The sequence below is a fragment of the Eptatretus burgeri genome, chromosome 2 (assembly GCF_056783735.1).
Source record: "Eptatretus burgeri isolate ZD-2024b chromosome 2, Ebu_testis_v1, whole genome shotgun sequence".
In the NCBI taxonomy this organism is placed as follows: Eukaryota; Metazoa; Chordata; class Myxini; order Myxiniformes; family Myxinidae; genus Eptatretus; species Eptatretus burgeri.
In genome coordinates, this window is record NC_140962.1 from 11,094,965 (window position 1) to 11,120,579 (window position 25,615).

The 25,615-nt window shown below is 41.1% G+C and overlaps 2 protein-coding genes across 4 annotated transcripts in view; one reads left to right on the forward strand and one right to left on the reverse strand.

The window, feature by feature from the left end:
• Positions 1-24,690, forward strand: part of LOC147031418 (uncharacterized) — a 138,228-nt gene extending 113,538 nt beyond the window's left edge. For 2 of the 3 annotated variants that reach the window (XM_085862802.1, XM_085862811.1), the window contains exons 25-33: positions 7,145-7,332; positions 9,647-9,724; positions 10,145-10,435; positions 10,725-10,787; positions 10,999-11,079; positions 11,492-11,718; positions 19,075-19,498; positions 24,083-24,142; positions 24,252-24,690. In XM_085862802.1, the coding sequence (XP_085718928.1) occupies positions 7,145-7,332; positions 9,647-9,724; positions 10,145-10,435; positions 10,725-10,787; positions 10,999-11,079; positions 11,492-11,718; positions 19,075-19,498; positions 24,083-24,120 (1,390 nt within the window). In that variant the 3' untranslated portion in view covers positions 24,121-24,142; positions 24,252-24,690. The remainder of the gene's footprint in view (positions 1-7,144; positions 7,333-9,646; positions 9,725-10,144; positions 10,436-10,724; positions 10,788-10,998; positions 11,080-11,491; positions 11,719-19,074; positions 19,499-24,082; positions 24,143-24,251) is intronic. The other variant, XM_085862820.1, reaches the window with a different exon arrangement.
• Positions 1-25,615, reverse strand: part of LOC147031419 (spastin-like) — a 116,916-nt gene that overhangs the window by 17,786 nt on the left and 73,515 nt on the right. The window lies entirely within an intron of this gene.

Genomic DNA, 25,615 nt, shown 5'->3' on the forward strand with positions numbered 1-25,615 from the left:
AAATTGATCACGTTTAACCAAACTGACTTGTATGCCGATTGGGTATGGAGACCACAATAAGTCAATGACGTGCTGGCAAATACTTGCAACGATTTAGATAATCTGCCCTTTCACAACGAAACTATATTTGAACCTGTGCTGTTTCCTTGTTTGGCAACTTTGATTGAAGGCCAATGTTTTGTGGACAGAAAAACATTTTTGCATTGTTATCGTTCTGGTCTGGGGGGTGAAATTGGGGATAGATTAGAGTAGTTATTTTATCATACGTGTTAGCCAGCACAAGTGTGGTGTAGTTCCCGTAAGCGATAAAACACGTTGAGCACATGAAGTGAAGAAAAATCTAGTCCCCGACCAAAGTGTCTATATCTGAGCCCCGCCTCCCCCTCCTTACATTCTTGAACCTTCCCTGCCATTTATCGGTCCTTGTATGAAATTTCCTCCCAGCAATAACCAATGAGCATGACATGTGGCATGAGCATGGGGTCAGTGCAAGGCAAAGGACATGCCCGTATAAGGACATCTGTCTGGCTGCGTTGGCCAACGAGGATGCCCCAAAGGTGCTTCACTGAGCCCGTGAGGATTATAAAAGCACTGCTTTCTACCTGCCGTCCAGTCTTTGAGGTCTGCGTTACATCGTTGGCTCTGCTTTCACGTCTTGGTGCCTGCTGCCAGTCCTCGCCCCTTGATGTGTGGGCTGCTGTTGTGTGGGTTCCTGCTGGAGAGAAGCAATGAGCTGAGATCCATGCTGAACCGCGAGCCCAGACAGGACCCAAACAGCTGACTTGGCCGAGGACGGACCCACACTGCATGCACAAGCAGTGCTGTGCAGACAGGTTTCTTTGTCTCGTCAGACTTCTGCTGAGTTCCGTGTTCCCTGCCCCCACCAACACCCAGCACCCCTCCCACCTCACCCACCGAATAAAATGTGTTCGGCTTATTTGCTCTGGCATCCTGGTTTTGGGGCATGTTGGTCAAAGTTAATTATTTAATATTATGCTTTCTCCCTTCCCTTCTCCCCCTTTTCTCCATTCATAAATACCCCCATTTTGATGAAATAGTGTGGCCTCAGGAATGGGATCTGTTGCACAAAGGGAATTGGTTTGTTAACCCGTTAGAAGGACAAATATGGTCCACGCATATGCGCCTCTAGCGCGGAACATCGACGAGCTTCGCTCGGCTATTCCTGTTGGCGCTGCCACCATGGTTGCATTCAGAAATGCTTTTTCCCACCAAATTCACATGGTGGATGTGGAGCCCTTTTCTTCCCATAACTGCTAAGCAGCATGACGGTCATTGAAGACCGCGTGACTGTAACAGTATTAATATGCAGTTGTGAAATGTGGGGGCAAGGCATTTTGGATTATGTTAATTTGTGCAGAAAACAAAGTGTAGTTCTGTGTGTCTGTGTGTCTGTGTGTCTGTGTGTGTGTGTGTGTGTGTGTGTGTGTGTGTGTGTGTGTGTGTGTGTGTGTGTGTGTGTGTGTGTGTGTGTGTGTGTGTGTGTGTGTGTGTGTGTGTGTGTGTGTGTGTGTGTGTGTGTGTGGTTTTTTTCCCCCTCAAAAAATGCCCCCCCCTCCAATTCGCTCTCCTCCAAAGAGTAGGTTTAAAAGGAATTAAACATAAAGATGTTTGTTTTAAAAGCTCGTCTTTCTTGCATTGAAGAAGTGGGATTTGGAACTGAATACAGCGGTTCCAACAGTCGCATTTATATTATTCTACGATAGCAGGAACCCTTTGGAATAATGTTTGGACTCGGACGGATCCCACCAAATAATGTTGCAATACTTCTCAAAGCAATGGAATAAATAAAAGCAGTTGGAAGGAGCACACAAACAACTATAATGGCACTCGGTAGAGCGCATACCTCCACCAGGCTTAACACTATGTTTTGTATCTCACTAATGAGCCGCATCTGCTGACCTGAACCAAAATCTAATTGGCTTGTTCGTGTCATCTAACAAACTCTTCGATCAAGTTTTGTTGTTTGTTTGTTTTATTTTTTTTTCCATTCATCCACAACTGTTTGAGATATCATTCTTATATGAATATCGTATTTGGCCCTATTTCTCAGTGGTGAAGAATCACTTATAAATATTTTTTTTCAAATTCCCGTATTCGGATCCAGATTGGAATCTTCACCGAAAATCAAATAAATTTGTCCTTGTAATACACCCAACCTGTCCACAAATTTTTGAGATATCCTGTTCACGGACAGACGGGCAGGGGTGAAAACATGACCTCCGTCCACCTTCAGTGGTGGAGGTAACGACAACCACAGCCACGACAAAGCAATTACGTCTTGTAAAATATCCTTTTTTGTGTGTTTCACTTCATTTTACATCCTCATTAGCGTGGTTTTTTTTTTAATTTAACCCCCCACCCCCACCAAATAAGTGCTGTCCCCCACCACCCTCCCCAGGAAGGGGGTTGAAAACAAATAAGTGCCCATGGATGTGTGTGTGTGTATTTGTACACAGGTATTATACACTTTATACACATGAACTGTATATGAAAACCCTGACTGGATTGTGCTGGATCAACCCAGAATTTTTTTCATTGGATTATTAATGGTTCAGTTCAGTAATTCAGAAAAACCATCAGTCCAGCTCACTTTCACAGAGTACTGTATATCAGGTGATTTCACGAATGCACTTTGAAAATGGCTCTTAAAATGTTATGAGCATTTCAGACACAATCAACAAATTTAAGGTTTTTGGCAAACACGTTTGGCTTCTATGAGAGCAACTCGTTTAACAAGTGATTAAAAAAAAAAAATTCTCCCGTGAGTTTTTTGTCACGGAGCAGGCAGCTACCAGAATGACGGCAATGATTCCGAATGGTAATGGGTGTTTCCATTGTTTGGATTTCTGGATAAAAGAGGTCCTTGTATATTTTAATCCCCAAATAAAAAACATGTTTTCAAATGTCTATGTTGTGTAAATGTAAATATTGCTGCAAGAAAAATGCTCCTTGCTAGTCGCTCGTGGATCATTGTGATAGTTAAGTTACATCCTGGATTTTTAGTAACAAAAGGGTCCCAAACAATGACATGCTGTTTTTATGGAACACCAAAAGTCCTGCATCTGTTCAAAATTTGTTGAGCTCCAAATCACCGTAGATTGCTCTTTGTCTAACTCATCAAACAGAAGTTTTAGGTCCACCTCGATCAATTTCATTGTCTCAAGACAAAAAAAAAACAAAAAGCAGTGCATATTAATATCCCTCACACTGCAAAGAGATTTGTATAAAAGAGTAAAAGCAGGTACTGAAACTCTCTATCATAATGAAAATCCCATGCTGTCAAGTACTGTATATCCAATTTTATAGACATTTTGTTCCCTCTTTCAGAACGGTGTAATGTCACAAAATTTAATGAAAATGGATTGTTATTTAGTGCAGTATATGTATTTGTTGGCATCTGCAGATATTCACAATCTTCATTGTCATGAGTACTGTAAATTCCCCCCCCCCCCCAAAAAAAAATCGTTGAATCAATTGCCATGAAGGCTGTGCATCAAATCGATACAAAAGGTGGTTGGTTTGTCTCTTTATCCCCCTTACACCATTATATACATGGGGCTCTCGAGGCAGTTTCATTGACTAGGAGTTACAATCCTGTACGGGTCGCTACTCGAGTGTGCAGGAATTAGTAATTTCATCAGGGTGTTGGCGATAGCTCACCATCAACTCGTCACGAAGGACACCGTGGGATCTTTAATGTCCAGCAACTAATGCTGGAAGACTGCGCATCCTGTCAAGTACAGTACATCCTGTTTTATAGACATTTTGTTCCCACTTTCAGAATGGTGTGATTTCACAACATTTTAATGAAAATGGATTGTTGTTGTTGTTGTTGTTGTTGTTGTTGTTGTGTGTGTGTGTAAGCAAAATATTTGGCTCGCCACATGACAGTGGGGAAATCTAATTTTTTATTTTTTAATGTAAACAGATAAAATGTAATGATTGTGAGACCACTTGCTACTCCATATGCCTGGTGTTGGGTTAATGGTTAGGGTCCTAAGTTCAAATCCTGCTCAGTCGTTGAATTAATAGCAGGTGGGGTTGACTCAGCCTGTCATCCTTCCGAGGTCGGCAAAATGAGTACCAGCTTGCTAGGATGATTGAGCCATTTGAGTGTTCTGCGTCGGAGTGTCGACCGATCCAGGATTGTCTCCAATAGCCCAGGAGAGTACTTCTGCAGCAACAATGCTCTGAACAGAGTATGGTCCTGATAGATGGATTGACGTGCTACTTCATGATGTCTAGTAAAGCATGTTTTTCTTAAAAATGGATGTGCATAATGACCAGCAAAACAAAAAAGGTTTTTTGCTTCAAGATATAAAAACGCATTGCAGTGTAAACTCGACATTTTGGTCCAGGACATCAGGCTTGGATATGGCTCTCCAATTAATGAATTGACATGTACCCCTCGGGGGCAATGTTCGTAGACAGAAATTTAAAGCTTCAGCCATGCACACCTGTTTCTGCTTTCAGGCATCATCATCATCAAGAGAAACATAAGCGTTACAATGCAAGACTATTTGGGTTTGATTATTACTGTTTAACGCCACATTACATAAAGTTTGGAAAGGATACCTTTTCACAAATGCTTCACTTTTATCATCCCCCCACACATGTCATTCTGATTCCTCAATCCTGAAAATATCCCTTTTGGGACACACACGCACGGGCTTCCTGCTCGGCCAGAAAGTTTCAGCAGGTCACGTTGGGAAGCTGTGTCAAGAGGCTGATGATGTTTATTGGTTTGTTTGTTTTATCTTGAGCCATATAATCATATAGCTCCACCGAAAGTATTACAAGTCATTCCATCCGTAATTCTGGGGGAATTAACCCATCCATGGGATTGGTTCTTTGATCGTTCTTTAAGTTGATTAGTTTCACACACAGTGTATTCAACCATAGCTGAGCTCCATAATATAACAACTTGGCGTGTGTGCGTGCTTTTACACATACATAAAGCATTTCGTTCACAAGTTCTCTTCTTTTTTTTGTTTGTTTGTTTGTTTGTTTACGTAGTTGTGTACTTTGTTTGTTTACGTAGTTGTGTACTTTGTTTCAACTCCATTAGCACATTTTTGAATATATTTTCTTCAAAGCAAAGTTGTGAAGTTTAATGACTGATGGGGTTTAAGGTCATGTTTGTTGCTTGACTTGCATTTCTCCCCCAAGTGTTTTTTTTTAGCCCCCGTTGGACTCGGTCCAAAATGGGGGCTTATGGATTTCATCTCGATTTTCATGTCCGTGCGTCTGCAGCCATATCTCTCACATGTATGGACCGATGTTATTCATACTTGGCAAAAAGACAACGCATGATGGTATACATATGCATGTCATGTTTTTTTCGAGTTCAGATCCAGGATGGCAGACTGGCAGCCATTTTAGTTGTAAAAAAAAAAAAACCCAAAAACCTGATGTTGAACACTTCCTCAAACATTTCTCGGATCTGTGTTTAGGCCTTAGTTATTTTATAACTTGGTTTACGCAGTTCTTCAGTTAAAATGTAGGGTCGGTCAGTCGAAATATAAATATAATTTCCATTTTTAGAAATTAAATATTTTTACGATTTTTTTTTTGGACGTTCCATGGAAAAGACAAGGGTAGGTGGGGGGGGGGGGAAATAAATATAAATCCCGGACCAGGAGGATCTAAGAAAACATTGAAGATGGAAGACCATTCAAATGCAGGATGCCCATGTTCACTGTGTCATCTGATGTGAAAGACAATAAAGAAGGATTAAAACTTGTTTTTACAATATAGTCTGGCATGTTTATCTTATAGAAACCTGTTGGATCATCAAACAAATGGAAACAATGCTGAGAAAATTACTGTCCAAGTCATAGATGTGTGTGTGCACACCAGTGCATAGTGCTGGATATGATTTAAAAAAAGGTGTCTACTTGGAGTCAACACGCTCAAAACGGTCAATCAGAGCCATAACCAGTTCTTACTTTTCAGCGGGAATCTGATCGTACCGTCTCCCCATCCCCATGAGCACATCAAAGGCTGATTTCTGGTCCGTTGAAGGCTGAATATCAGCATCTCGCAGGGAAACTTTGACGTACTTGGCACCAAAATCTTTCAATACGAACAGCGGTGTGAAACTTTCGATGGAAACAAAATCGGCACGATCGAGAGTAGCCTGCGAATCATCCCTGCTGCTGCACTGCATTGATGCAATAGTTCAGCCAGAATATTCGTCGTCAAGATGTTGCGTGATTAAATCACCAATACAGTCACTCAAATTTATACCGCTGACATACTTCTTAACAATCACTTTCGCCTCAGAAACCACAGTCAATCTGAACCACGCTGGCCACTGCTCAGACGCCATGACCGAAGATGACTGCGCAGTTCTACTGCACAGCTCTACTAGTCAGGTTCACTATGTTTTTTTTCGTTCAAAGTCTTGGTAGATTAGCAAACCTATACATTTTCGAAAACGTTATGACATGGGGAATCTAAAAATACATGTTTACATTTGCGGACATACCTGCATGGCCGCCATTTTGAAAATCCAAAAATGGCCGCCATGGCGGTATGTCTGTAAATGTAAACATTGATTTTCAGATTCTCCATGTTATAACGTTTCCGAAAATGAATCGGTTGTCTAATCTACCAAGATTTTGAACGAAAATTAATTTACTGACATAGTGAACCTGACTATACTGCACAGTTTGGGTAAAGGTGACTCGGCATTTTGGTGCGCGCACGAAATTATATTTTAAAAATAAATGCCGACGTTTACATTTCGCGTTTTGAAACTTTTGCACCTTCGGCGGAAAATGTATTAATATAAAAGGCTAAAAATGTGTTATATATTTATATTTCATTTCGGCAAATATACCGTCAGCGGATCCGTAAACCAAGTTATAAAATAACTAAGGCCTTACCGATCTTTTTCAAACTTGGCACACAGATAATGAATGATGACTTACATCTGCACGTCATTTTTTTTTTTTTTTAGATCTGATCAAAGATGGCTGACTCGTAGACTGGCAGCCATTTTAGTTGTACATAAATAAGGGCTAGCCCTTTAACTTACTCTGGACAGCAAAATTACTAAAACAACGGGGGCCATGACATTTTTATGTCTTTTTTTTTTTTACTTGTTTTTTTTTTTTAGGAAAAGTAATTGGCTGGACAAGATGAAGAAACTGATGAAGACGAGAAAGGATAACTTGAAAGAGAAAGTTCGCTCACAGCTTGACCTCTCAACTGTTGGACGCCAGGCTGCAGAGGGTCGGGGGATGCAGGGGTGTGGAATTCTCAGCCCTCTCGATGAGACTGAGGGCACCGAAAGTGGACACCATGGTGTGTGACAATAAAAATCACATGATGTTTACTTGGATGATTTTAATGAATATAATTGCACCAAATATGGATGATGAAGTTTAGGTACCATCTTTTACATGTCCATCATAATTTTTACCACTTCAAATGTGTGTGTGTGTGTGTGTGTGTGTGTGTGTGTGTGTGTGTGTGTGTGTGTGTGTGTGTGTGTGTGTGTGTTTGTGTTTGTGTTTGTGTTTGTGTTTGTGTTTGTGTTTGTGTTTGTGTTTGTGTTTGTGTTTGTGTTTGTGTTTGTGTTTGTGTTTGTGTACATATATCATTTATTAATTTTTAAGACAAAGTCAAGGCTCATGAAGATGCAAGACGACAGAGTTTGTGGAGGAATTGACCAACGCAAGCACAGAAGAGAACAAGCAAACATTTGATGGACATATCCTGTCTTTTCTTGCAGGTTATGCTTGTATGGCAGTGCGTGATTATTGAGAATTTAAAATATCATTGGAAACGAGAAATGACATTTTAAGGAAACATAGCAACCTGCAAGTAGATAAGGGAGAGTATCTAGGGAAGAAAAGCAACAGATGTGTGTATATATATATATATATATATATATATATATATATATATATATATATATATATATATATATATATATATATATATATATATATATATATATATATATATATATATATATATATATATATATACACATTTTTTTTTCTCGTTTGTGGAAGAACAAGCTTGAGCTGACAGTGGGACAAACATCATGGGAATGAATGAACAGGAGATGAGGGGAAGGAAACACTGAAACTAGCCAGTAAGATGGTTGGATTAGGAAAGGTTAATGGGGTAAGAAAAGATCTTGGGATAGAATCGGTAAGGGGGATGACCTGAGATTGTGGTGTACTGCAAACTTGGTGCTTGCGGGAGGAATGGGATTGAACAAACTGAGGAATGAGGGTTCGTACACAGGTAAAAAGAGGTAAATGATGGATGTGTGCAGAAGCTTGGATTTTGGAAGTTTAACTTGGAAGGTTGGAGTCACTGGGGAAAAAAAAAAAACGCTCTTGTCCTGGACAACATGGAGAGGGACCAAAGGACTGAGGTTGCCGGAGCCTGCAGTAGAGGCGGTAATCTATATAATAATACTCAAAAAGTGTGCGGTTGACCAATATAAATTCTTTGTTGCCTTTCACCCACCACAACCTGCGGCGGGTAAAAGGGCGGTGGGCGACCACATTTGCTGTGGTCCTGCTGTGCAGATGAGTAGTGTATCTTTTCATTTTCCTCTTATGGTTCCATTTTCATTTCAATTTACATTGTGTTTATCGAACCAACTCCAGTGGAGTTCACAATTTTACCCCCAAAGGGAGCACAGCTCACCTTTTTATACTTTATGATGCATTGCATTTACTCTTGGACTATATGTACTTGGGTTTTGATCAACACGATTGAATTCACCAAAATACAATGTGGCCTTCACATCATGATCCAGCAGCTTAGGTCAAACGGTTTTACTTTGAGGCAAAACATTAGACCTGTGTCGTGTTCTGTCTCATTGCCACTTGTTCTCTGTCCCTCTAACCACAGAGAGAAAGCTGGCTTTGAGTTGGGAAATATAAGAAAATAAAATTTGAAAAGCCTCATTGTATAAATCTTACGACGGACAGCGTTTTGTCTCGGTCGATCCCATTGTTGTGATAACACACGAACAGCATTATTAGTTGTGTCGGCAACTTCCTGCACAACACGCAACTAATTTCCGTTTTAACTTCTTTTCTTTTGAGCCAAGCCCATCTTTCAAAAACATCCTTCCTGAAGGATACCCTGTAAATTGGGTGCCGTTTAACCGTCCCCCACCCCTTCAATAAGGTCGGAGACTGGGGACGTTAAAACGAGCTCGGTCCGACCGATTTCCTCTGTCCGTGTAATGTACGTGATGTTTCAAAAACCATTGAACATTCAGCTTTCATGTCGCAGATATATCTACTCCTCGTGACGTCATCTCAACCTGATTAGATCACGGCTGTGATTGGCTCAATTATGTTGCCATGGCAACCGTCTTGGTAACTTGGCTCGTGTACGCGATATTTCAAAAACAGTTCAACATTTAGCTTTTTATATTGTACAGATCCATTCCTCGTGCCACCCAAAAGGTGGTGGGCCGAGAGTATCAGCTCCTTGTTTATTTTTATTTGTGGTCAAAGGAATATTTGAACATCATTTACAATTTTTTTTTTTAAGCCCTTCTTGTATGATTGTATGTTGTGCATCGTCTTGAATTTATTTTTTCTTGTTGCAAATTACATTTCAATATTTTGTATTTCTCAAGTTGAGAAAGCTGTACGGAGGCGTCCAGGAAGACAAGGTTCTTCGGTCGGCCAGACGTTGCAGTTCCGACGTTCCCAGTGTAAGACTTTTTAAAAAATTATTATTTATCTATTTATTTCAAAGCTGCAATTTCTTGTCCCAGTGTGAACTCTGTCTGTCTCTGCCTTGACCTCAATTATTTTGCCTTTTGACACTAAACTTTATGCATAATTAACATGTGATCCTTCGTGTTGGTTTTTGCTGCTTGTCATTTTTCAAGTTATTGCAGTTTATTTTCAATTTATTGGTCGCACCAGACTATCACGTTTTTGATTCATCATGGTGGTTATGGTGTTTCTCTGAAGCCGTTTGTTTTTGTGACGGGCCTTACTCACCACCATGCATTAGACAGGGCTTTCTCACTGATACTTTCTGTATCACTCCACCCATGCTTTTATGGGTCAATGAGATCGGTTCCTTGATGTTAGGAAATGTATGATATGGAAACCTGTCTTGGCAGCCGTTGGCAACCTTCTGCGGGAGTTTGATTTGACACACCAGCACAAGTCTCAAACCCTGGGACAGCAACACAGCCTCTCTCGTGCTGGAGAATTTGCCAGCACTGAACGCGTGGCCTTCCGTCGCCACAATCCTGGTTCCTTGACCGATTCGTTGGTCATCATCAGCCGTCGAAGCTCAACTGAGGTGGAAAAACCAAGCGGGATCTTATGGGTGAAGGATGAAAACGAGGAGGAGCCAAAGCCTGCAAAATCGCAGCTGGAGGAGGAAGATTTTGGCATCTTTGTGGAAGGTGCTATGACATCACAATGAAATACATATATTTGCTGTGATTTGAGAAAGTGAAATTGTCTGTGGTCTGATTGGAAATGTTTTGTGATTATTATCCTAAGGGTTAAGCCTAAATGTTCTGGTTAAAAAAAAAAAGATATTTATTGAAATAAAAATGGATTTGTGGTACAAGAATTGATTGAGGTAATGAGATATGATGAGGTATTTTTTTTTTTTTTTTTGTTCATTTAAGCTTGGGGAGGTAGTTGGTGAGATATTAACCCTTCCCTGACTTCATTCCTGTTCCACAGGACTCAGAGAAACTTGCCATATAAACACTCCTCCAGATTTGCCAAGTGAAGACCATTCTCCTGGTTTGTTGCCAACACTGTCCATCAGTTGTCAGTTTTTATTTTTTCTTATTATTAAAGATTATGATAAGCGTTGGTGTATTATACTTTATAACACTAAACAACAGCTTGACTGTTTCTTTTGAGCCCCTCATGCTCCACTAATTATGGCGATCTTATCCTCCCCCTCCATGTGTTTTTATTCCACCTTTCCTTCCGCTCAACCCTCTTCCAGAATTACCTCTCAACGGTGATGGCAGCAACCACATAACACGTAACACAAACAACAACAACGCCTCACCTTGTCGCCTCAAAGGTTTGGGAGTAGTTTTTATATTACACCAAAAGGGTTTGATGGATTTGATGTCGAGTTCACATGTTTGGGAATCGAATTTTTCAACTCGAATTCGGTTCAGCAACTCTAGATTTTCAGTGCTTTTTTTTTTTTCTTCTTTTTAATATCAATCTTCATTTTTACGAGCTGCTTTCATAGGCCGTTGCAAGACGGGCCATGTTGATAGCTTCCTCTGTCGTACGAGTTGGTCGATTTGAAATTGCCAATTTTTCTGGTTTCTTTTTTTTTTTTTTTTTACTTTCCTTGTTTTGTCTTTTTAAATGCAATTATTTTATTATTTCCCACTTGTTTATTGATCCGTATGGGCTTGTTTGAATGGATGTGTTCCGGATCAATTGGTTCCCTTAACTCTATGTTCCTTTGTTCATCACAGGAATTAATGGAAACTATGCACTTGTAAGTGGTTCAACAAATGGTGGAGTTTCCGAGGTTTGTCAAATGACTTCCACTTCCCAGCCTGATGGCCCCAGCTTCATGTGCAAGCCGGATGCAAACATTTTGCAGAACAGCATTGCTCTGCAGCCAGTGTCGCCAAACAGTGAAGTGGTGACTTTGCAACAGTTCTTGGAGGAAGGGGAGGTCATACCGACGCAGAAACGAGTGAGTGCTCCCTTTCGAGCTGAACAACATGAAGGTTTTCTTTGAATGTATCAAAAATGTATTCAAGGTTCCCAAAATATTTTCATTTGAATATTACCACTTTCAAGATTCCTTTTTTTTTATACATCTGTATTGTTTTCCGTTTGATAAAAGTAAACAGTGAGGCCGAACGAAGCGAAGTTGAGGCCGTTTATTCCTGATACGTTAAACTTTCCATCCAATAATCATCTGAGAGTACGCCAGTACTCTCTATGTCGGGGTGGCACGGAAGAAAATGGCCTCCCCATCTGCTACATACAAAACTAAAGTTATAATATCTTCTCTTAAAAAGTCACTTGGACTACATATGAGAACCTACTTGATTTGTTCAGATGATTATCGAGGCAGAGATCACTTTTCAGTTCTCCAGACCATGGAAGGAAAAAAAAATAAAAATAATAACCACATCGGTCAAACCCTGGAATTTATCTTCTCAATAATAATATTTTTCAGACAGCATATTTCCGAGCTGCCTCTGTCAATGATTCCAGTACCATCCGACAGTTTTGCCTCGTGCCTCACCCTTTGTTATTGTAATATTAAAAACTTGGAAGGATTCCATGAAATGTACGCAAAACTATATTCCTTTGTAAAAGAATTGGCAGGATCCGAGGGGTGGACGGGACTGTACGACTGTCAATCAGCCTGATGGGGGCAGGGCCACTATGCATTTACCTCAATGTCATACATATGGACATCCAATATCAGGAGAAATATCATGCCTCGGGAAATCCCTTGTTTTTCAGTGTTATATTTATGAAAATAAAATAACAGCGAGGTGCAAGTGCTTCACACGGGACACACGTGATCACGAACCCTGTATCAAGGTAAAAACGGACCACGTGGTCAAGAATCTTCTCGAGTCACTGTTTCTCGGCGGCAGATTTGCTACGTACGTGGGCATATGCCATCGTCCAGAACAACCTGAACGGGGATATCCAATTTAACTCTGAATTGAGTAAATATTTGAACTGGCATTTGATGTTCCTTTCGTCTTTGTTTTGACATACCACATCGAGTGGAGTGGTCAATGTTCAATTCATCAGAGGTAACTATTTATTTCGCTCATTTGTACATATCATCACTGGCTCGCAAAAACGACACGGAGCTGTTCTTTCTGTAATTGTCGCACACATTTTTATTATTGAGACATTCATACTTTCCACTGGTGTGTCCAGTGTTGAAGCCTACAGAAGAGCTTCTCATATGGACAGGGCAGGTACTTGGGGTACAGAAAACGAAATTCTTACTCCAGCACATTTGCTGAATACCCCAGTGTAAGTGTACAACACGAGAGTATGGATTGGGTAAAGTATTCCCCTGTGCATGATGATGAAAATGTACCTGATAATGTCACACAGAGGCTGTGTACATCAGGCTTCAGCATGATCACTTTGATGTTGTTCTCTCTAATGTTAATCCACAGTAATTATTTTGAACATTTCTCAGTGCAGGTCATTGTGTTTCCTGAGGCTGGATGAAGACATTATTACCCTGCGCTCGCGAAGCGAAATGCAGGGTTAAGCGATCGGTACATGTGTATGTCGTATGTCATACGTGGCTGCATTTTGTTCAGAGCAACATCAAAAACCATTCAGCAGAGGAAGTTTAAACTTTACCACAAGTTATATGACCATGTGATATAGCGGTCACTCTTTTGAGGTCAACATAGGCCAAAGGTGAACATGGGCCAATTTTCTTGATTTGAGAGATTGTGCCAAAAACTATATTTTCATGCAATTGACTTGAAATTTTAAGATAATTTGCATTTCAAGTCACTGAATTCAACCACCAATTATTTTTGAGGTCAACATAGACCAAAAGGTCAGCATAGGCCAATTTTCATCCGATTGACTTGAAATTTGAAGAGAATTTACATTTCAGGTCACTCCCCTAATGGTAGACTATATAACTGATGGGAAGAGGGGCCTTGTTGTCCCTCTCTGGAAGCGGAAGGGTGATCGCCAGGACTGCAACAACCACCGAGGGGTGACGCTGCTCTCAGTGCCGGGCAAGGTCTTTGCTCGGATAATTCTTGATGGGGTTCACCACCATCTGATTGAGCACCAGCATCCAGAGCAGTCAGGCTTTACACCAAATAGGTCAACGATTGACCGTATCCTTGCCCTTAGGGTCCTCACCGAATGCAGATGAGAGTTTCGGCAGGGGCTGCTTGCAGCCTATGTTGATCTCTGTAAAGCGTTCGATTCAGTGAATCGGGATGTCCTCTGGAGGATTCTTGGTCTTCGTGGGGTGCCACCAAAACTGATCGATCTGATGTCTGAACTATACTCTGGGAACGAGTGCTGTGAGATGTGGTGACACCATCTCCGACTCACTTCCAGTTGTTACTGGAGTTCATCAGGGGTGTGTACTGGCCCCCACACTTTTGAACGCTTGTATGGACTGGATTCTGGGGACGATGTCGTGGAGATCAAGCTGCGGTCCATCGCTTGGGAATGTCAAGATCTCTGACCTTGATTTTGCAGATGATGCAGTCATTTTTGTGGAGACTCTAGATGTCCTTTTGGGGGCCCTCGAGGTGCTGAATGAGGAGTCGGAGCCGCTGGGATTAAGGGTTTCCTGGGTCAAAACTAAGATCCAGGCTTTCAATGACATCTTGGATGCTGCTATCATGTCTGTACCTGTTTGTGGTGAGGATGTTGAGGTCACGGAGAAATTCGCTTACCTTGGCACTGGTTACAACAGTACTTTATTACTCTTATAGTGTTGCCATATCCTGAGATGCTACAAATTAGCACCCTGACTGCAATGTTAATACCAGAACATAAACATCAACTTCTTACAAACTGCATGCACATCTCCAACAACAGCATTCTATAATTATTAACCTCTGCCATCTTCGAAGATGGATGGAGGTTACTGTTTTCACCCCTTTCTGTTTGTTTGTTTGTTTGTTTGTGAACAGTATTACGGAAAAACTCCTTGACGGATTTCGACGAAACTTGGTGGGGGGGGGGGGTTAGGTATGGTCCAAGGATCATGCCATTAAATTTTGGACTTGGTCCCCCCCCCAAAAAAAATGTTAGAGAAATTTTTTTTTTTTTGCATTTCTACATGTTTTAAGTGATATCCAACCCCCCCCAAATTTTTTTTACCCCCCCCCCCAAAAAATAGAGAAATTTTTTTTTGCATTTCTACATGTTTTAAGTGATTTTCAACCCCCCCCAAAAAAAAATTGCTTGAGAAAATTTTTTTTTTTTGCATTCTGCATGTTTGAAGTGATTTCCAACCCCCCCAAAAAAATTGTTAGAAAAAAAAATTTTGCAACTTTTTTTTTTCAACAAAATTTTGATTTTTTTTATTTTTATTTTTTGCATTTTTACATGTTTTAAGTGATTTCCAACCCCCCCCCCCCCCCCAAAAAAAAAATGGAGAAAAGAACTATAACTCTGTCAGCACTGTTGACATCATATTTAATGAATAAGATATAAGGTTCACTTGAGTGACCCAGCAGTATTGGCGGCGGAGGTTTTGCACTCTCCCGAGTGCTCCCCCTCGAGTTCACCTCCGCCATCGAAGATTGACGGAGGTTACTGTTTTCACCCCCTTTCTGTTTGTTAGTTTGTTTGTTTGTTTGTTTGTGTGTTTGTTTGTTTGTTTGTGAACAGTATTACGGAAAAACTCCTCCAAGGATTTCGACGAAACGTGGTGGGGGGGTTAGGTATGGTCCAAGGATCATGCCATTAAATTTTGGACTTGGTCGCCCCCCCCCCAAAAATAAAATTGTTAGAGAAAAAAAATTTTTTTTTTGCATTTCTACATGTTTTAAGTGATTTCCAACCCCCCCAAAAAAAATTGTTGGAGAAAAAAAATTTTTTGCAACTTTTTTTTCAACAAAATTTCGATTTCTTTTTTTTTTGCATTTCTACATGTTTTAAGTGATTTCCAACCCCCCCCCCCCAAAAAAAAAATGGAGAAAAGAACTATAACTCTGTCAGCACTGTTGACATCATATTTAATGAATAAGATATAAGGTTCACTTGAGTGACCCAGCAGTATTGGCGGCGGAGGTTTTGCACTCTCCCGAGTGCTCCCCCTCTAGTTTGTATTTGCGATTGGATAGTCTAACTGAAGTTGCAAGAACTCCCTGAAATTGTATCTGATCTTGTTATACTTATGTTGAAATGAAATATAGGAGCTTCCATTACTTTTAGCTCGACAGTGATGTAGGGATTGTTATGTGACAGCACAACTCTCCAAACCAACATCATCCCTATTGTGTTTAAAACCTTTTTTTAGACTATAGTTTGTCATCCCTACATTGTTTTTTTTTTATTTAGTATAAATATTTTTTATTCACTTGTGTAACTTTGTTTTAAAAATGTATTATTGGGTAGGTGCTCCTGTGTTGAAAGTTTTGTATCAAGCAGTTGCAGAGAAAGCAAATGTAAAAGCGAATAAAGGTGAAAAAGTGAGGGCAGGAAAAAAAGTAAAAAGAATTAGGGCCTCTGCCGACGTTCCACAACATGGTCTAGGATTGTTGTGGACACCTCTTACTACAGGGTGCCGCACAGAAAACCAGGAAATTTGGTAAGTTTATTTTAAACAAAACAAAAGCAAACTTAGATGTAGTGTAAAACAAAGATACAAATTTGATAACTGCTGCATTCTGAAATAATAAAAAAAAACGGTTAAAAAATTTATATTGTTGTTGCTTTCCCGCCGCGTTCGGCGTGCGGACGGCCGCTTCAGCCCAATCGCGGTCGCGCGCCCACCGAAGGTGACAATCCAGTCGTGACTTTCCGGACCAACCCCGAAATCCAGCCACGGATGCCTTCACGCATCAAAAAATTGTCAATTTTTCTGTCCACGCGCTACAGGGTCAATCGCCGAATTGTCGATTTACCTAACTATTCGCGCCGACAGAAATACCGAGAGTTTACACCTCGACGGGACTTGTACAAAAACGATCCGCTTAAGCACGCTCATTCTGTATGTGAAGCCGAGCGGTTTGATATCGCCAAGTCCCGTCGGACCAGATTTACTTTTATCTGCTTTAGAAGCCAGTTAATTCCCGATACGTGCCGTAGCAGTCAATGCAGGGAAAATGACACAAACGAGCAGGTTGACATTCAAACAATGGGGCATTTATTTCCAGTAGGCATGCAGTCAATGAATGGGGATAGGGGATAAGACACGAGCAAAAGCCTACAGCCTATGCCTATTCAATCATGTACACAATCATGCATTTAAACAGTTCTACTTAGGAAGACAAGGCGCCACAGACTTTCATCCAAAAACCAAAGAAATTAATAGGGCTCACGAGCCTTTATTTCAAACTTGGAGGCCTGGTTGACCGAGGGGCTCCAAGAGGCTGGGCAGGTTACCTGGCCGCCCCTGGTGGCGACCCTTGGTGTGTCTGTTCGGTCTGGTGCGTCGCAAACGCGCCAGTCGCTTGGGGGCTTGACGAGCAGCTTGAACGGCTGCTTGGTCGGCCTCGGTGGCCCGGCTTCGTTGCGGCCCCTTTCTGGCGAGCCTGGCCGGCGACGCTTCGGAGGAGCGAACGGGTCTCTTGCTCTTTCAGAGTTGATGCTCCTTTAGACCCCATTCACTCCTCAGCGTCGCCTGACTGTACCAGGGCCGTCTGCCCGGACCCCCACGCTCCGCTGCTGCCGCTAGCTCCGACGACTCCAAGCTCCGATGCTGCCGCTCCACCAGCCCCGACTCCCGACTTCTGATCTCCACCGGGGAACCACCCGTGAACAACGACGAACATCCACGAACCACTTCTCCGACACTCTTGTGACACGACACCGACCGACTCTCTCGAAACGCGCCTTATATCGGCCAGGAGCTAGCCGTCCCTTGATCTTTCAACCCGAGGCCAGGCTCCGCCCACTGTTCGCTTCCGACCTTTCACCCCTGGGTGAGCCTGGCTGGAAACCCCAAGTTTGACGTCACCCGTGGGTTTCAGGGAAGTCGCTCTGTGATCCGGTTATGCAAATTAGGTTCGCGCCGCGGCGCACAATGGCAGCTTTGAGCAGTGGTGGGGAGCGTTGCTCGTCGATGGTGAGGAGTTTTGGTATGTTTCGAGATTAAAGACAGAGAAAGAATAATGGCTAACTCAAAGATGCACAGCCCAGCACACGAATAAATCCCTTTACACATCGGTGGGGGAATCTAACCTAAAACACGTACTTATCGAAATAACTGATCTCTGGGGAACCTGAATGGTGTTCTGTGAATTTCCACCACCGTAACAATATGTTAGTTTATTGATATGGTAAAATACGGCAAAATAAATCTCAAAATCTCAAATTTCCTGCTTTTCTGTGGGGCACCCTGTAGTTTAGACCCAGAATGTGTTGATTTCATTTTCATAATTTGAAGAACTCGGTGCTGGTGAAAGTGGAGCAAAAGTCAAATTTTCAAGACCTGAGAATTTTTTTTTTTCTCTTGAGCAGATTTCTTCATTTTACCTCCTTGATTGAAAAATAAATTAATAACAGGCTATTAAGCAGTAACTGTAACTTAACTGAATTTCCCAGTCATTCCTGGTTAAGTCGCCGTATGTAGTTTGTGATTGGCCAAAATACGTGGTTGTATGTGCTTCAAAGCAATTGGTTGACAACATGTGGTTGCCGTCACAAAAATTACCGCTAAATCCAAGGAAAGATGCTTTTTTCTGCTTAATGGGGAATTTTAAAATGAAATTTAATAATGATTACTGCTACTACTATTACTCGTTACTCAAGCGACATGTGAGATTTGGCCAGGGGATTATTTATTTATTTATTTATTTATTAAACCCAAGTCTTTTACGAATCGGCTGGCCAGGCCTGAAATTCGACTGAAGATGGCTGGACATTATAATTTGTTCAGGGTGTCGGTGATGGCTCACCTACCCTTCATGAAGGACACCGTGAGATATTTAGCATCCACCAACAAATGAAAGCAATGAGGACATCCAGTTTGACGTCCATCCGAAGGACGACACACACATTGATGCCTCACCCTGACTGCGAGAGACCAGGATGATGGTTTACCTGGGCCGAGATTCAAACCCAGGCTAGACAGCTCAGAAGTCGTAAGCGAGTTTGCGTACCTCGATACTATCCTGGCAGACCTTGATGATGATGATCATATCTACGTGTAGTAATTCTGATATTTTACTTTAAGCTGGAGAGTTTGAACTCCTGAGATTGTGTTGTGATTATAAAAGTTTGTAAACTTGTTTAAGGCAATGAAGTTCTTCTATTTATTTATTCTGTGTGCAATAAGCAAAATAAACTGGAATTGTGGAATTTTATTCCCTTTCTATTGTTTGATGAGGATGTGTATTGCTGTCTGTAGGTGGTCTTGGGTGGCAGCTGCGATTCGCTCACCAAGGAGTCCAAAACTGCGAACCATCTTTTAGGAGATCCTGAGACTGCTTTTTCCAGACCCACCAGTCCTAAATTTGTTCCCAAACTGCTGAGACGACAGTTTTTCAAGACTGCAAGTCTGACAACATCCAGAGAGGGATCTCCACGTACTCGCTCTCCTTCCAACTCGCCTCGATCTGATTCATCCAGCCATTTCTTCCGTCTACCTTTCTTGGGTCGGCAAGACCGAGCATTCTCGGTACCGGAGCTTATCGGGATAGGGTCTCCGAAGCGGTCTCGGTCGAGATCAACGATTCCATCTTCACGACTTGGTTCTGATGGGCATCTTCCAGTGGCTGAGGATGACATGAGAGGAAATGCTCAGCTGGGAGTACAAGGCCTTTCCCTAAACAGTTAGTACTTTGCTTTCTTACCATGTTCTGTTGCTTCTTGTTGTTTTTTGTTCGACCACAGGTTATACTAGTATTTAAAATTAGTATCAAATCTGTCAAAGAGGCTCCACGGGGCTTAAATGATGGACAAACTTGAGGACCTTTCCCTTTCAATCCTCTTCTTTTTGAATTTTGTCCTGTATTACCAGGCATCTTGGATTTTGGCCCAAACATTAAATGATCTTCTCCAGAACTATGAAACAGGTTGCCATTAAATTTTGCAAACGACTTAAGCAAGCACCCGAGGCTATATTCATGTTTCGAGTTTGAAGCTTCTGCTCTGAAAACTCTGAAAGCTCATCGTTTTCCGTTTGATAAAAGTAAATGGTTTTAGACCCCAGCGAGATTACCCAGGAGACGCCTTAAGACCCCAGAGAGTGAGGTGGCCAAGGATGCACTTGATGAAGGATGTAATTAAATGAGGCCGTTAATTATCTTCAAAAGAGGTGTTTTAATTAACCTAAACCCCTAATTTTTCACTCATGTACTTCCTTGGGGTTTTGTTGGTGCTCACTGCGCATGCAAAGGTTCAGGCTGCTCGGTTTCCTGGTTTTGGAGTTATGGAGGAGACGCACACACAGCCATTTATTGGTATAGATATATTGATTGAACCGCAAGTGTGTCTTCAGTATTTACAGGAAATTGATCTTCATCATAAATGGAGGGCTTGTGGATTCCTGTGTACATGCTGTGGTGGTAAGGTATTTCTGGTTTGAGTGGGTCGGGGGAGGGTGTTTTCAATGTTGGTGTGCATGGTTTCTTTTTGTCCTCCATCTCTTTTTCTTTGTCTTTGGAGGAGGGGTGGATGTTGCAAACAACTTTTGTAACGTTCACTTGGCTGCACCTGAATGCGTTTGAGGGTAGAGGAGTAGCAGCCAAAACCCAAATCCTATCCAAGTTCCTCCTGATGATTCCATCTTTGTTTATTTGGGTTCCTCCTGATACTCCAGTGCTGTATTTAGTCAGTTATTTGATATTGCATAAGGATTGTAATTTCCTTTTGTACTTCCCTTCGACTTTTGTATTTCCGGAACATCCTTCCTGTAATTTATCTCCACAACTCTTGCTGGTTGGCAAATATTTTGGAACTGGCCAAGTCATGTCTCGTTGTGCTTTCAATTGCTTTATTATTCTTGTGACATGATCATTTTTCATCCTCCATTTCTCACTTTGTTAGTGGCACGATTCACTTTCGGCATAAAAATATGCATACTTCTGGTCTTGGCTGCATAATGGTTTGACCTTTTAATTAATTTGTTTTTATTTTCTAACGGTCCAAGGCACATGGAGGTTCTTTTACACGTCATACGTGCACACACACACACACACACACACACACACACACACACACACACACACACACACACACACACACACACACACACACACGACAAAAACCATCTGACATCGCTGACCTTGGAGGATGCAAGGTAACTAACTTCCTGGTGCACTCTGGGTCCTGGTGACACCATCTTGTAGCGTCATGGTTGTGATGTCAGCAGGGACATTGTGAAATTTCTTCACTCCACCCCCTCCCTGCCCCCAACCCCGTGGGCTACCAACCCACAGAGTTTTTCTGTGCTCTCTCCTCCAAATGCTGTGTCCAGAGAGAAAGCATCACATACCATTTTTAGCTCGCCCGTTCGAAGAACAGAGAGCTATAGCGATACCCCCGGCGTGAGCGTGAAAATGTTAAAGTTTTTGGTGCGAGTTATTTTTCCTTTCTAATGTTTTTATCCACCGCACTATTTTTTAGACGCCCAATCTATATATCGGGGCGTATGATGTGATACTGTCCGTCCTTCCGTTCCTGTCCGCACTCTAACTCCCAAAGTTTTCAACTTTCACGTTTCATATTTGGTACATAGGTACAGACTGTGGAGACGGTGTGTCGCGACATACGTTCGTCATCTAAAGTGGTTGCCATGGCAACCAGGATGCTGTTCTCCATGTAGTAGCACAATTCTGTATGTACCTACTTGTTTGGGCGTATATTGTGCTCACTTGTGCTCTTGTTACTGATCACAACATACAAATACATATATTGCTTTAAAATTATTTGGATCAGACTTCACTGCAATGCTTCATAAAAGATATTAATTATTAGACTGGTCTTTTAAAAACGACAAATGTATAAACAGGCGAGCATTGGGTGGCTTTGACACCAACTCTGGTTATGCCTCTGCTGACGAAGTCGCCAGTGGCATTACGTTTTCAGGTCGTACATACGTACGTATATACATACATACGTCCATCCATGCTAATTACCTCCGCCACTGGAGGTGAAGGAGGTTATGTTTTCAACCGTTTCTGGCTGTTTGTCTGTTTGTGTGTTGGATATCTCAAAAAGTTGTGCACTGATCCGGATGAAATTTTGTGGACAGGTTGGGTGTGTGGCAAGGATGACCTGATTAGATTTTGGTGAAGATCCGGATCCAGATCTGGATTCGAGAATTATTTAATTTTTAAAGCGATTCTTCACCATTGATGGGGCCAAAACGTTATGGCATAATATTTCAAAAATGTATTGGGCCGACGCGTTCTCGTGGATCAGGCATTACGTGGTGGAGGTATGCGCTCTTCTGAGTGCCCTTCTAGTTTTATCTGTTTTCTCTGCAACCGCTTATCCGATTGACGCAAAATTTTCACCATCGGTGCAACTACTCCTGTGGAATGTTTTAACGATGATTATGACATCATAGTTCACGTGGTGTGGCAGCCATGTTGGAAAAAAGGAAAAAACTTTGGACCTCTATCCCAGAAACCGCTCCATGGAAAAAAAAAATAAAACTTATCACGTGAAGTGCTCACCATGGGAAACGGTGATTTTTATTTTTTGATGTCATAGGTGGCTTTGTTGTGACGTCATAATTGCATATAATATGTCAAATGCTTTATCCAATCGGTATCAAAAAAAATTGAGTCGTATGGCGGGGGGGGAGGGGAAGGGGGGGTGGGAAATGATGATGTCATCTGTCACATGGTTTGGCAGCTCTGATTTTATTTTTGAAAAATAAGCCTTTAAAAATATTCTCCTCCAGAATGGTTTGACAGATCGTGGGGAAACTTCACAAACATGTTCCCCAAGTCTCGGGGATACCTGGGTGTTCACAAATAATTAATAGGTCACATGGTCTGGCAGCCATTTTGGATTGAACAAAAATATACTTTTTTAAATTCTCTTGAACTGCTTCATCAATAGACATGAAACGTCACAGTAGTGATCCAGCAGTCATGGGGAAAATGTTTTAAATTTCAACCTGACAGATGCATGTTCTGGCAGCCAGAATTATATAATATTTTGAATCTGGTTTAAAGGATTCAACTCAAACTTGGTACAAGGATGTGTAATGATGTAATAATGTGGATGGAGGCATACCTAGTGACGTTTGTGACGTGAAAGTGCTCTTTTTGTTGTTTGATGGTACGACAGCCAGGGTCAGAATTGAACCGCTGACTCCCAGAACTCAGAGCAGACGCTCTAACCACATTGGCACGGAATCTCGGTTTCCAGAGAGGGATCCTCCTTAATGATGTTTCCCAACTTGGTTCCTTCATATTGTCATATACTGCAGTGGTTCCTTCACATGCATGTTTAGCCCCCGTTGGACTTGTTCTGAAATGAGGGCTTATGGATTTGGTCTCGATTTTTGTGTGCATGCGTGCATCCACAACCATATCTCAGACAGGTCTGGACCGATTTTATTTGGACTTGGCATAAGGACAAGACATTACATGATGGTATACATGTATACATGATGGTATACATGTATACATGATGGTATATATGGCGGCCATTTTAGTTTTTTTTATTTAAAAAATCCGATGTTGAACACATTCTCAGCCATTTCTCGGACATACATTTACCGATGTTTAAATTTGGCACCTGGATAATGAATGGTGGCTGACATATGCACGCTGTCTTTTTATTTTTATAGATCAGATCCAAGATGGCCAACTGGTGGCCATCTTATTTCGTAAATGTGTTCCCAACCATTTCTCAGACATGCAAGGTCCGATTTTGTTCAAACTTGGCACAAGCACAGCACATGATGGCATACATGTGCCCCTCACTTTATATTATGATGTGATGATCAAAGATGGCTGACTTGCCATCTTTGATGGCTGACTGGTGGTCATTTTAGTTGTACATAAATATGGGCTCGCTCTTTAACATCATACAGCAAAAGTATAAAAACAACAGGAGCTATGATATTTTGTCTTTTTAAAAAAAAAAATTTTTTCAAGCTTGCTTATCCGAGTCTAACTTACAAAAGAACAAGTCGTGCTCAGCAAACCTTTCATGATCTTAAATGGGCCATGGATTATCCATTTGGCTTGAGCAATGAGCATCCACTTAATGTCTATTCCATCCCACAAGCAGGTTGAATGTGCAAACCAGTCATTCTTCACCATGATCTGCTTGCTCAGGTTTTGTTGTTGTTGTCCTTCAATTTGGGATCATCTTCATGTATTTAATCTTCGATTCTTGCATAACTATAGGTGTGATTACATGTGGGTGTTTCTCTCCCTTGTTATCCACAGAAAAGTTTTGGAATCGTATCAGTCGGTCGGATCATTAGAGAAGATTAATCATCTGACGAGGTAAAATAATTTATTTTTCTCCAAACACTGCTGTTATTCGCTCCTGCACCTTCGATTACATCCTTTTGCCCTCCCCCTTCCCCCTTCCCTGCACATCTTGGAATCAAAGTTGCACCCCTGGTATCAGAACCGACCACAGAGCTGCCATGCAGAAACCCACAGAAGTATTTAAAGCATATACTTGATCTCCAGGTTCTTCCACCGGCACCACATTCCAATGAGGACTTTCGCTTTCCTATTAGAAACAAAGGACATAATGCCTGCTTGGAATATGCATGGTGTGACCAATCATTTTTATTCCAGTTTTGCTTTATCGATGCCAGTGTTGCAATGGGATTCACTTTTTATCAATATTTGTATTTATTTATTTGGTGAACATCCTGTGTGTGTGTGTGTGTGTGTGTGTGTGTGTGTGTGTGTGTGTGTGTGTGTGTGTGTGTGTGTGTGTGTGTGTGTGTGTGTGTGTTGCCATTTTGCAAACCATAAACAAGTGCCAAAATCTTGTACTGCAGTGCTGATGTCACAGCAAATAAAAGTTTGTGTTATAATTGAAGTCTCTGTTGATAGCTATTTCCATAAAGACTTGAATTTTATTTTCACAGTGTCTAAGGCTCGCTGAGGAGTTGTTCCATAAAACACACACACGTATAAACACACAAACACAGATATATTATTATGTACTGGTAAGTAATTACAAAAGCTATTTTATTTGAAGTTATAACTAATTTATAAGCATGGGCACTATTTTTCATTTCATCCACAACCCCAGTCGCAGGTCCACATCAGTAGATTACTCAACATCAATGGACCTACAACCCAAAGTTGTGTCCAGACAGTCAACACAGCAACGCAATGTCCTTATACAAACTTTAGTTATTACTTTTATTTAAAGTATGATGACATATGAATAACTTTAATTATACACCACTTTATATGATGATATATTAAGCGATAAACACTTTGTCCATTACACAGCACCTCCATTGAACCATAGACTCAAACTGTCATTAACAACCGATTTTAACATGCTGCACTGCGTATCTTGACAATCACCAAAAAATTTTAATGCTTATTTATAATGTATTTTATAAATATTTATTTATCTCAATACCTGCTTTATTTAATGCATATATATATATATATATATATATATATATATATATATATATATATATATATATATATATATATTTAACCAATAATCTTAATCAAATAATTTACCTCACTAAAATAATAAATTCATTATTATTATATCAAATGCAATAGGAACTTGTTTATATGAAAACCAACCAAACTTAAATAAAAGGTGATGATGGAGCCTAAAGATATTCTCACAAGACCTGATCAAACAATCAGCCAAATATCCCTTGCTTAACATAATGTTAAAAAAAACCTTAGCACGTTCCACAAAATCATCCTTCACTGAACAAATTCTTGCAAATCAAAGTAGCTGAGATGAAAAGACACTGTAAC